General features: G+C 41.8%; 1 protein-coding gene across 1 annotated transcript in view; it reads left to right on the plus strand.

Annotated features, from left to right (window-relative positions):
- The window catches only part of XRRA1 (X-ray radiation resistance associated 1), a 112,936-nt gene that overhangs the window by 62,552 nt on the left and 37,924 nt on the right, over positions 1 to 12,460 (plus strand). The window contains exon 6 of the mRNA XM_036745822.1: positions 9,140 to 9,237. Coding sequence (XP_036601717.1) covers positions 9,140 to 9,237 — 98 coding nt within the window. The remainder of the gene's footprint in view (positions 1 to 9,139; positions 9,238 to 12,460) is intronic.

The raw sequence follows: 12,460 nt of genomic DNA on the forward strand, positions 1-12,460 counted from the left end.
GCAAGAGCAAGCCATACCAGACTAATTTTATTTCCTTTTTTCACAGCATTATCAAACTGGTAGATTAGAGGAATGCTGTCAATTTAGTTTGCCCATTTATTTACCAAAGCACTGAAGTCTCTCATGTGATTTCTGTGGAAGAGATTGAGAGATAGAGGTTTGGCAATAGTACAGTGAAATGGATTTAGAACCAGCTGAATGGTCAGACTCAGAGATTAGTCATCAATGGTTTGATTCCATCTTAAAATAAGATGTCCTGAGAAGTGCCTTGGGGGAATCTATGGTTGACCCTGTGTTGGCTAACATTTTTCCCCAAGACTTGGTCAAAGGGATAGGCAGCAAATAAATCAGCTTTGCAAATCACCCAAATCTAGGAAAGGTAGTTAACACACTAGATAACAGGTTAGAAAATCATGCTGACTCATAATACAGCATTTAATTGGGACAAATGTAAAGATTTACATAGGTTCAAGAACTTAATTTCTCAAGTACAAGACTGTATTTAAATGGCATAATTATACAATGATTAAAAGATTTTTTTCTTATAAGATCTAAGGGTTTTAATGGATTGCAAACTCATTGTGAGTCCACGGTATGAGATGGCATGAGCTCTATTAAGAAAGTATAGCTTCTAGGTATAAGAAGATAATCCTGCTGTAATTTTCCGTCAGACCACATCTGATATATTATGTTCAGTTCTGGGCTGAGGAAAGATATTGATAAGAAGGTTGACCAGCAGAGGTCAACCAAGATGGTAAAGAGTCTCAAGATCAAGTTTTATGAAAATCAATAAGAGGAACCAGGGATATTTACCCTGGAGAAGAGGAGACTTAGGAAGTTAAGATATTTGCCTTTAAGTACTTAAAGGGTGTCACATACAAGAGGGATTAAGCTTTATTCCAGGAGCAATGGGCAAAGGTTGCAAAGAGGCAGATTTAGGTTTGATGGGAGGAAAAACTTTCTAATTAAAGCTATGGAAAAGTGGGATGGGCCTCCTTCTCATTGGAAGTCCTCAAGCCAAGGCTAAATATTTTGAAGAAGAGATTCTCATTCAGGTGTGAGTTGGACTAGGTGTCCACTGAAATCTCAAATGGGAAATTATGTGATTCATGCAATCTGCTGTTCTTCTGCTGTGCCTGGAACCATTGATCCACACCTCCCCCCCAACATGATACCTCTTCTGAGAAGCTGATTTTTATTTTTTGGCATGAACCACCACCAGAAACCAAAACAGACAGTGCACCATGGCAGAAAGAGCTTTGCATTTAGAATGAGTAGACCTGGGTTTAAACCCTCTATCTGCTACCTGTGCTATCTTTGGCAAGTCACTCCCTTCTCTAGACTTAGCTTTCCCATCTGTGAAGTGGGGGTGTTGAATTGAATGATAGCTACCATTCTAATTCCAAGACACATGACCACCTGAATAAGATGAAGAAACAAGTCTCAACACTGTGGGCTTGGAAGCTATGCTGTGACTCAAATAGTCTTTCCCTTACACTAATCCTAGGCCCTCTTGTCACCATTATCTATAGGTTGGTTTAATCCAATATGCCACAAGCTCCTCCCATTATCTGGTTCCCCTAAATACTATGGTGGAAGTGCCAAAGCAATGAGCCACCACCAGCTTAAGTTGTTAATGGGGCACTTGAAGCATGTCCGCAGAACCAACCTTTCAACACTAGGTGCTAACTGCCCCCTGGTCCACCCCTGAGTCCTGCAGCCCCCTCCCCACCTTCTCAGTACTATCAGTAAACAAGAAAAAAGTAAAACAAAACAACCAGTATCAGAACTGATGGGCTTTTCAGAGACTTTTTCATCATGAAGCGGTCAGGGAGTTCAACTCAGTTGCTTTCCACAACCTCTTATCAAGCACTTGCTCCGACCAGGACTGAGAGGTGTGGTATAGGAGGCAGAAAGTTTGTGAGAGATGGCCTTGGGAGTCAGAAAACCTGGTTCAAACGCTGCCTCTGACCAGTCTTGGGGGCATGACCACGAACCGGCAAGTCACTTAACGTCTCTGGTGATCCAGAGAGCACTCCCACAAGCTCTGAGATGAGTTCTCCATAAGGATGAAGTAGCACACGTTGGACTCCAAAATGAGCGAAGCCCTATATCCAACAACAATGACAACAAGAGCTAATGTTTATATAGTGCTCACTATGTGCCAGGCACTGCACTAAATGCTTTACAACTATTTTCTGATTTAATCTTCACAACAACCCTGGCAGGTGGGTGCTATTATTACCCCTATTTTACAGGTAAGGAACCTGAGGCAAGCGGGTTAATTGACTTGGCCAGGGTGACACAGCTAGAACAAGGAAGTATGGTGGAGTGCAAAGAGTCCTGGAATAGGACTGAGGAGTCCTTGTTGCTCACTTGTGTGGACCTTGGGCACATCACTTCCACCTCTGGACCTCAGTTTCCTCATCTGTGAGATGATGATATTGGATGAGATTTGGGTTCAGAATAGAAGGATCTACTTACAGGATCACAAGATTGTCAGATCTTCCCTTGACACCATTTGCATGGTCACGGCCATTTCTCCTTACAGCCAGAAATCCTGGGAGCCTGCAACTCCTTATCTGTAAAATAAGGTGGTTTATATCACCATAAGATGAGTTTAGATGATCTCTTAATTAAGGATCCTATGTAAACATTGCCTGTACCCCACCATCACTCAACTCCCTCAGAGTTTTTGTTTATGTTCCAAGGGAAGCCTCTAGTCTTAGTTCATTGACTGAGTGGAATTAATGGGCAGGCCTGAGCCAAGAGAATGTTGACATTGGTGCTGGCTCAGGCACTATTTCTGCCCAGTTCCTCAAGTCAGCTTTACAATCACTCATACTCCTTCGCCTTTCCCCTGAAGGGTACTTTGTACAAGTCCATTTTAGGATTTCACAATATCGAAAGTACTTCAGATAACTTTGACTAACAATAAGGAAGGAGCAGTTTGGGAACATCATGTTCCTGTTGTTTTTGGAGGTTGGGGTGTGTGTGTGTGTGTGTGTGTGTGTGTGTGTGTGTGTGTGGAGAGAGAGAGAGAGAGAGAGAGAGAGAGAGAGAGAGAGAGAGAGAGAGAGATTGTGAGAGGGAGAGGGGAGAGAGAGGGAGAAAGAAGAGAAGAGAGGAGAGAAGAAGGGAGGGAGGGAAGAACAGAGGGGAAAGAGAGATTAAATAGATATGTATACACATACACACACATATATACATATGTATAAATATATATGTATGTATTTGAGTTATATTCTTATGGCCCATTGGTAAGGAAAAACTGAATTTGATTCCCTGAGGAAAACCTATCCCTGAATTACTTCAAGACCATTTGAAAGTGTGACATGCTCTATGTATTTGGAGTCCTGCCAGGCTCTCCTGGGGAAAAGGACTGAAAACAGACAGAGTACAATGGGAGGAACACTTAACTAGGAATCAGGAGACTTGGATTTGAATCCCAGCTGTGCCACCATTTTACTTAGGGCATGTCCCAACGTTTTTGTTCCTCAGCTTGTTTGTTTGTAAAATTAGAAACCTAAACTATCATCTTCTTGAAAATTAAATTTTATAAGCTGCCGTCATTCAACAATCTCAAATCCACTGAGGTTCATGCTATCCAAACATCATCCAATCCAGAGACTGGTAGCTGTTCTCCACCAATCACCAAAACATTCTTTCTCCTTTCTCAAAGAGACTAGTGACTGGTTCACAATCTCCCTCTCCACCTTAGCTTTTGTGTTCATATTGGTGGACTTCAACATATATATTAGGTTTCCCTCTAATATCCTAATTTCCAAATTCCTCAATCTACTCAATTCCCATGACCTACTCAATCCCACACAGGGATGGTCACACCCTTGATCTTGCACCACCTGTATGTTCTACTTCCATGATCAAGAATTCTGAAATGTAATACCACTACTAGGGTTGTATCCCAAAGAGATCACACAAGCGGGAAAAGGACGCATGTGTACAAAAATATTTATAGCAGCTCTTTTTGTGGTAGCTAAGAATTGGAAATCAAGGGGATGCCCATCAACTGGGGAATGGCTGAACAAGCTGTGGTATATGAAGGTGATGGAATACTATTGTGCGATAAGAAATAGGGATGATACAGACTTCGTAACAACCTGGAAAAATCTATATGATATAATGCTGAGTGAGCAGAGCAGAGGCTGGAGAACATTATACACAACCACAGATATATGGATTCTGTGAGGACGAACCCTGAAAGACTTTGCTCTTCTCAGCAACACAAGGTGCAAAGACAACTCCAAAGAACTCACGATGGAGAATGCTATCTACATCCAGAGAAAGAACTATGGAGTCTGAATGCAGATGGAGGCACACTTTATACTCACCTTTTTTTTCCTTTTTTTTCCTCTCTTTTGTTTTTGTTTTTGGGTGTTTTTTTTTTATTCTGTTTCTTCTTTCTCCTGATTCATTCTATTGGTCATAATTCTTCTCCACAACTTGACTAGTGTGTAAAGAAGTTCAATGCTCCATGACGTCTTCGGGCGGGGGGCGGGGAGGGAGGGAAGAAAATCTGGAATTCAAAATTATGTAGAACCGAGTGTTGTAAACTAAAAATAAAAAAAAGACAAAAAAAAGAATTCTGAAATGTGGCCGGCCATTCCAAATCTCCTCCTTCAAATCTCTTGCAACACTGCCTTCTTGGCAGCAAGAGGAGACAGTGTATATGGTAATAGGCCCGGAGTCAGGATGACTTGGGCTCAAATTACTTACTAGCTTACTAGTGTGACCCTAGGCAAGTCACTTCACCTTTATCAACCTTATTTTCCTCAACTGTAAAATGGGGATGATAACAGCACCTACCACCCAAGATTGTTGTGAGGATCATAGGAGATAATATTTGTAAAGTGCTTAGCACAGTGCCTGGCACATAATTGGTACTTAATAAATGCTTATTCCTTCCCCCCCTTCTTCTACCCTCTCAGGTCAGGTCCTCACTTTATATTTTACTGAAAAAAATCGAGATCATTCTCCAAGAGTTCCTTCTTTTCTCCTCCTCGTCTCATAGCCCCTTGATAGCACCTCCCAGAATTCCATCCTTTGTTCTGGTCTCTGATGAAGAGGTAACCAATCCTGACAAGATCAACCCCTCTATGTGTACCCTTGATCCGATCCCCTCCCATTTTCTCCGGCATATTGCCTACTCAGTCACTCGTTCTGTCTCACTAATCTTTCATCTCTCCCTATCTTGCACTTCCTTCCCAGATTCCTACAAACAAACCCAAAGCTCCCATCCTTAAAATACCCTCACTTGATCTTACCATTCCCTTTATTTTCCTATATCTCTCCTCTTTCTCAGTCAATCTTTTTAGTAAAAAAAATTACACTAAATCCCTCTACTTCTCAGTCTCTTCTAAACTCTTTGCAATCTAGTTTCATCTCATCACTTAACTGAAATGGCTCTCTGCAAAGGTACCAATGATCTATTATCTGACAAATCTAAAGGCCTCTTTTTAGTCTTTTTCTTGACCTCTTTATGGCATCTGATACTGTTGATTACTCCTACCTCCTAGATACTTTCTTTCCTGGCTTTTTATGGCATTGTTCTTTCCTGGTCCTCTTCCTACCTGTTTGACTAGTCTTGTATTGGTTGTTTCCTTGGCCTGGAATATATTCTCTCCTATCTTCCGCTGCTCCAAAGACTTCCCAGAGAGCCTTGTGTGAGCCCTGCCCCAGGATGCCTGCCTGTGCCCTTTCCAGTGCTCTGGAGGCTTTGCTTAGATCAAACCCACCTAGAATTACCAGCATCTGCCTCCTCTCTGGATCCTCCCAAACCATTACCTTCACCTGCCCTGCAGTGAGGTGGACATCTTGGGCCTCATAGGATGCAGCACTACCACCTGCTATAAGTTTGGACCTCAAGGGAGGGCCTTTAAGAATTTAGTCTCCTGCTTCCCTCAACAGATCACTTTCCAGCCACTGATATTCTGTGTGGATTCACTCTTCAGTGGTTAGCATGCCCCACCCCCATCATAATCTCTCCCTCTCCCTCTCTCCCTCCCTCCTTCCCTCTCTCTCTCTCACTCACTCACACACACTCCTCAGGGACCATCATCAGTTGTCCTGACCTATGTCTTTCCACTGGATTCACATGACTCTGGAGGACAGAGTGAGGCTGATGACTTTACACAGGCCTGCCTCACTTAAATCCAATTCACTTCTTCGAGAACGAAGGACGAACAACAACACCCTCCTCAAGTCAGCCCTATCAAATATTCCATTTCATATCTCCATGCCCCTTTGACTGTGCTCTTTGGAATGCCTGCCCCATAACTAACAAACTTCCTTTCATCTTAAACCTTTTCCTTTCCCACTCCCTCTTCTAGTTCTAGTTGAGACCTGCCTTCCTTCTGATGACACTGCATCCCTGGCCACTCTTTCCAATACTGTTTGTACTTTTACCCATAACCCTCTCTTAACTCCTTAGTTGAGGTGGCATAGCCAGAATACTCCTCGTTCCCTATTTCTAATTCCAGACTCTTACTGCCAATATCATTTAGTAACCTCTCCTCCTTTGAGGTTCATTCAATTGAAGTTTATCATCCAGTCATGATTCTGGTAGTCATTATTTAACCACACTACCCAGAACACTGTCTTTCTCAATGATTTCAGTGCCTGGATCACAGTCTTTCTCTCCACCCCAACTCTTTCCATCATACTAAAGGAGTTCAACATACATACAAAATACTCTTTCAAACACCATAACTTCCCAGTTCCTCAATTTACTCATTTCCCATGACCTGCCCCTCCACCTTAGCTAAAAAAAGAAATGCTCCCACCCCACACAGTGTGCTACTTCCATGTTAACTCTGAAGTTCTTTTATCTACTCTTAATCTTATCATTTTATCTTTTTTATGCCTTATCCTGTTTTTTGTCCTCACCAGTTCCTTCATCCCTCACTTCTTTACCAGATACTTACCACCACCTGCACTACTCTTTCCCCTTTCCTATCTCAACCCTTTGGTGAGCCAGGTCAACTCTACACCCTCCTCCATATTTGAGCCTTTTGCCCCCTTAGTCTATTGCCAGTCATGCCCTGCTGAGCCCCAGTCTTGGGTTATTCCCACTATCCATAGCCTTTACTGTTATTCACGTGCTACTGAACAGAACTGCAGAAAATCCTAAAATAATGCTAACTGGATCAACTGCAGATTTATGTTACAGAATCTCAACTGGGCTTTCACTGCACCAAGGCAATCCTTTAACACGTCCCTGATTGTTTCTCCATCCCACTCACCACAGTGGCATTTCTAAACCTTCTCCTCATTTCTCAGATCTCCTATGTAATACTTCCCAACTCTTAGCTGATGTCCAGGTTGAGAAACACAACTTGTACCATGCTTGTAAAAATGCTTCTAATTTTACAGATGGAAACTGAGACCTAGACAGAGGTGACTTGACCAAAGTCACACACTAATTCTTTGACAAAATTAGGTCTAAAGTCCAGGTGTCCTGACTCCCAGTTGAGGATTTTTTACCCACTGTCTTTTCTTAGGATGGTGCTCTGTCATAATCTAAGAGGTGGGGCTATATATTTCTAGCATGTGGTCAGCAATAAGAAGCATACGTTCTAGTTCCTCCTAAATTAGCTTCCTCGACAAGTATAAAGGAAGCAGCTTTAGGAAAAATCAAAAAAGTTCCTAAAACCTCTATTAATTGAATGCTCTGTTGACATTCTGGTGATTTGAATATTCTTTTGCTATCTTTCTTATTGTTGATAATCTTAATGTGTTCAATTCTACTTTCCTGATTTCAAAGGTAAAATCTAGTGAGCACAGTTGAATTTTTGACAGTTAAAGATTTTGCAAGGTCATCATTCTGAACATCTCTCTGACACAGGAGAAAGTACTGGAAAAGTAGTTGGAAAACGTGGGTTCCAACCTCACCTTGGCCTATGATTCCCATTACCTTGGGCAAATCACTTTGCCTCGGTTTCCTACTCTTAAAGACTAAATGATCTCCCTCCTAGCCCTAACATCCTCTGGCCTGTGTTCTACAGTCCCTTCCAACTCTGACATTAGAAAGTCCTGTGAACCATACCTTGGGTCAAACTAAGGAAGGTGTTTTTTGTTTGTTTTGTTTTTTTTTTACTAAATTCTGAGCACAAACTTGGGTTTTTGTCATCTTTCTAAAAGTGAAAATACCAAGAAAAGTCCAAGAATTATTGCTTACATTTGCATAGTACTTTACACTTTACAAAATATTTTATAACACGTAGAATCATAGATTCTAATATTCTTTGATTTTAAGATTCTATGATTCTAAAATTCTGTAATCTTACAGATTCTATGAGACCAACCATGAATAATTCCAAAATTTCTTTCTAATTTAAAGATTCTTAGTACTTCAACACTTCAGAGGTCTGTGATTACACTGGTCTGGGTATTGCCTTCAATAACACAAATTTCAGCCTTTGTACAACTTAGGAGGTGGTCTGGGGGAATTAGTGGAGCCGAAAAAAGTTCATCACCTCTGGCCAACCTGGCAATAAGTCTCTCTAAAGACTTATTGTGTCGCTGAGCCTGTCCTCAAAGCCTTTCCAGGTTGGTAGGGACTGCCAGAGTTTGCATTCCACTGGTTTGGCCTTTGAGCACCTGGGGTCACCTCCCTGGTGGAGAGGAGGCATCAGATAAGGATATTAGTAGAGGATGGGTGACTAAGCTTGAGTTTAAGAGTCTGCTCTTTATAATGCTTTAATTTGGAGACTTTATGATTCTAAGTTTGATTCTATAACATTAGAAAAGTCTCTGATTCTAAGATTTTATTATTTTAGCATTCTGTGATTCCAAGCTCTCATGATTCTGCTCCTATATCACAATGTAAGAATAGTTTGGATTATAAACCGGAGGATAAGTCCTTGAGGTCATCAGGGACCATTTTTTTATTCCCAGTGCTAAGAAACTCTGAACATAGTAGGTCCTTCATAAATCCTTAATGAATTTGAATGTTCTTTATAAGTTAATGGCAATAGTGCGAAAAAAAAAACTTTGCATTTGTTATTGTATTATTTGGTTCTTGGGTTTCCTGTTCAGTGTGTGCATGTGTGTGTTTTAATCTGTTATATCTCTATGAGATGAAAGATACAGATGTTATATTTCTCTTTTCCCCATTTAGAGGTATTCCACACATTTCCTGTTTTAAAGGAACTGGAACTTTGTTTCAATGGAATTAAAAATGTCAGCATCAAGACGGGAGAATTTCGACTCTTGGAAGTAAGTCCGGAGACAAGGTGTGCTTAGTGAAGGTGCCTACTTGTCATCCCTTGTGGGTATAGAGCTCCCTCCTCAAATGAGGTGTTAAAACTATGCTTCCTGGTATCTTTTCGTTGTATTTCAGTTCCTTTCAGAGTTGAATTCAAAATAAAATCGAGCTTGAATCATGCTGTGAGTATTGCCCCACCTACCTACCACTCCTGGAACCTGGAGACCTGACTTGTCTTCTTACTGGCTGTGTTTCTCTGGGCAGTCATTTTGCTCCTCTAGGGCTCAGTTTTCTCTTCTGAAAAATGGACATAATAATAGTCAAACTCTCTATCTCACAAGTTTAAGTGTGAGGATTTGTGAAAGAATGTATATGAAGTATGTAACCACAAAAATACTATATGAATCATGAAATTTGACAATGATGACAAAAGTAATGAATATGTCTTCCAGATAATGAAAGCTTATGTATTTTTAAGCATGTATTTATACACAAAACTTTGATTCTTTTCATCATTTTCAATGTGATCCCTTCTGAAATAGATTCCATATGTAACATATGACCTAGCACCCCATGCTCTGGGATTGCGTGTACTTGGTTCAGACTTGGAGGCATACCCTTGCACACATGCCAGTCACTCTCTCTTTGGCTCACTTTATCCTTACCCAGAATTTACTTTAGGAAATTTCATAATGGAGTTCAACTATGCCTCTTATCTACTTCTCTACAGATATGGGCAAAAAGATTCCCAGATGCCATATAAGACCTCAAGGAATAATGCATATATTAGTTATAGATCAGCCTTTATTTCACACTGTAGAAAATGCTTAAAGGTGTCACAGAGGCTCCTAAGAAATCGATATCCTTCCTCTTCCTCTCCACTCAGGCCCTGTGGATAGCACTTAAGGTTGCTAAACAGGCAACCCACTTCCCATCAGACCAAAACAATCACAGTAATAGCAGAAGGCAGCATCCATGCCTTCCTTATGCTCCTCCCTGCCATAGCTTAGACTCCCCTGATGCTTCCTCAGTCTGAGTAACCACGTGCAAAATATTCTTTTCAAGAGATTGGCACCACTTAGCAACTCTTCTTCTCTCTACAAAAGCAAACATCTGTCTCCAAGCTGTCAGGCTTAAGTCTCTAGAGGCAAGCCCAAGGCCGATGCTGCCCTAGTCTGTCTTCCTCTCTGAGAAGCTGGAGTTCAAGAACCCTGCCCTTTTAATCACCCTTCCCTGTGGCCTCTATCTCAGGCTTAGAGGTCACACCCCTGATTCCCAGGGCTGGGATCAGGAGACTTGGGGCTCTCTTCTTGGGCCAGTGTAGGTGAGGGTTCATGAAACTTTCAGGTACCTCTGCCCCAAAGCGAATTATTAGTGACTTGAGGTGGAGGCTTCATTACCACCAATACCCCCTGGGAGCCTAGTCTAGTCTTAACTCTTGTCTTTTCTAGACTGACCTTGGAAAAAATGAAACGGTCACAAGGGCCAAGTCTACAATGGAGACTCCCTTTTATAACCCAGCACAAAGGGGTGGCTCCTCACCCGGCAGCCCCTGCCAACCAAATCACCTCCACAAGGAGTTAACAATAGTCACATAGGCAAGTTCTCACCTTTCATAGAGAGGTTCAATCAAAATCCCAGACCAAGGCTTACTCCCCCACGAGTTCACTGAGTTGAGCTCCCCTGAACAGCCCCCCAGTTACTTGGTTAAACAGAAGATGCAGAGGATAAATTAACGTTTGCTGATGATTGTAAGCACCTGTGATTTATTTAGAGGGATGCCCTTCAGCATGTGAAGGGTAGGGGAAGAACTGTTTTCTCCCCACGACAAATGGCCCCAGGTTGCTGGGATATGTGAGCTCTTAAGAAGCAGCCCTAGGTGGCCAGGTGGATAGAGTGAGGACTTGAAGACAGGAAGACTCATCTTCCTGGTCTCAGACACTTACTAGCTGTGTGACCCTGGCCGAGTCACTTAACCCTGTTTGCCTCAGTTTCCTCATCTGTAAAATGAACTGCAGGAAAAAATGGCAAGTGGCTCTACTATCTTTGCCAAGAAAACCCCAAATGGAGTCACAATAAGTTGACAATGACTGAACAACAACAAAAGGTAGCTGACACAGCGATAAGAGTCAGGACACCTGGTTTCAAGCCCTCACCTACCACTTACTAGCTATTAGGTCTGGGGCCAATCACTTTCTGAACTTTAGTTTCCTCATCTTTAAAATGGGGATCATCAGAGTAGGCCTGCCTCCCTCACAGAGTGGTTGCGAGGAAAGGCCTTTGACAACCTCAAAGTGCTATAGAAGTGAGAACTGTCGTTCTTGGGACTGCTTTGTGTGCAGCATGTTTCGATCTCGTCCCTTGCTCTCCAGAGCAGCCAAGAGCTGGCACAGGTCCCTGCTGTCACAGTATCCAAGCTTCTAGCAGCAGCATTCTTCCTGTTAATTCATCCCATCTCTTCCACCCAGAGCTAGGAACTGAGATCACCAGCTTTCTTAGAGTTTTGTGGGAAAAAAGAGTGCAGGCCATTAACAAAGTCCATGAGCCATTAATTCATTCGCTGTATTCAGTTTCTGTATTTATTTAATTCCATATATTTTTTTCCTTTAAGTTTCTCAAAATAATAGCAATAATGTATACATTATCTGTCTGACCTTGGGTAAGCATTTAGATTCTGAGCCTTAGCTTTCCTTTCCTGTAAAGGGGGAATAATAGTACTCACACTATATTGTTGGAAAGTGCTTTATAAACAATAAAGCCCTATATACCGTGTTTCCCCATGTATAAGACACGCCTTAATTTTGGGGCCTGAAATTTGAAAAAAAAATGTGTTACATAAAGTTATCGAACTCAAGTTTTATTCATCATAAAATTCATACAATAATACGATGAAATTCAAGGACCTTCTGCTCATAGCTTTCAGGCATCTTTTGGGCAAGTCTGGTGCATGTACACATGCTTAGTCCATTCCATTTCGTGAGCCTGAAGCACCAATTGTGTCCTCCTTTGAAATCAGCAACTTCTTTTTCATCAGCAATTCTTCTTGCCTCATGCTGAACCATCTTTGTGGACACAGGAATTCCAACTGCCCTTTGCTCTTCAATCCATATCTTCAGTTCCCTCTCTAAATCAGGCCATTTTGCTGACTTGCCTCTCATGGCCTTCTTCTGCCCTGGCGTTTTCAGTAGGGTTTCTTCTTCCTGTAGCCAGTCTCGGATTGTTTTCTCAGTTGGA

The sequence above is a fragment of the Trichosurus vulpecula genome, chromosome 2 (genome assembly GCF_011100635.1).
Source record: "Trichosurus vulpecula isolate mTriVul1 chromosome 2, mTriVul1.pri, whole genome shotgun sequence".
Classification (NCBI taxonomy): Eukaryota; Metazoa; Chordata; class Mammalia; order Diprotodontia; family Phalangeridae; genus Trichosurus; species Trichosurus vulpecula.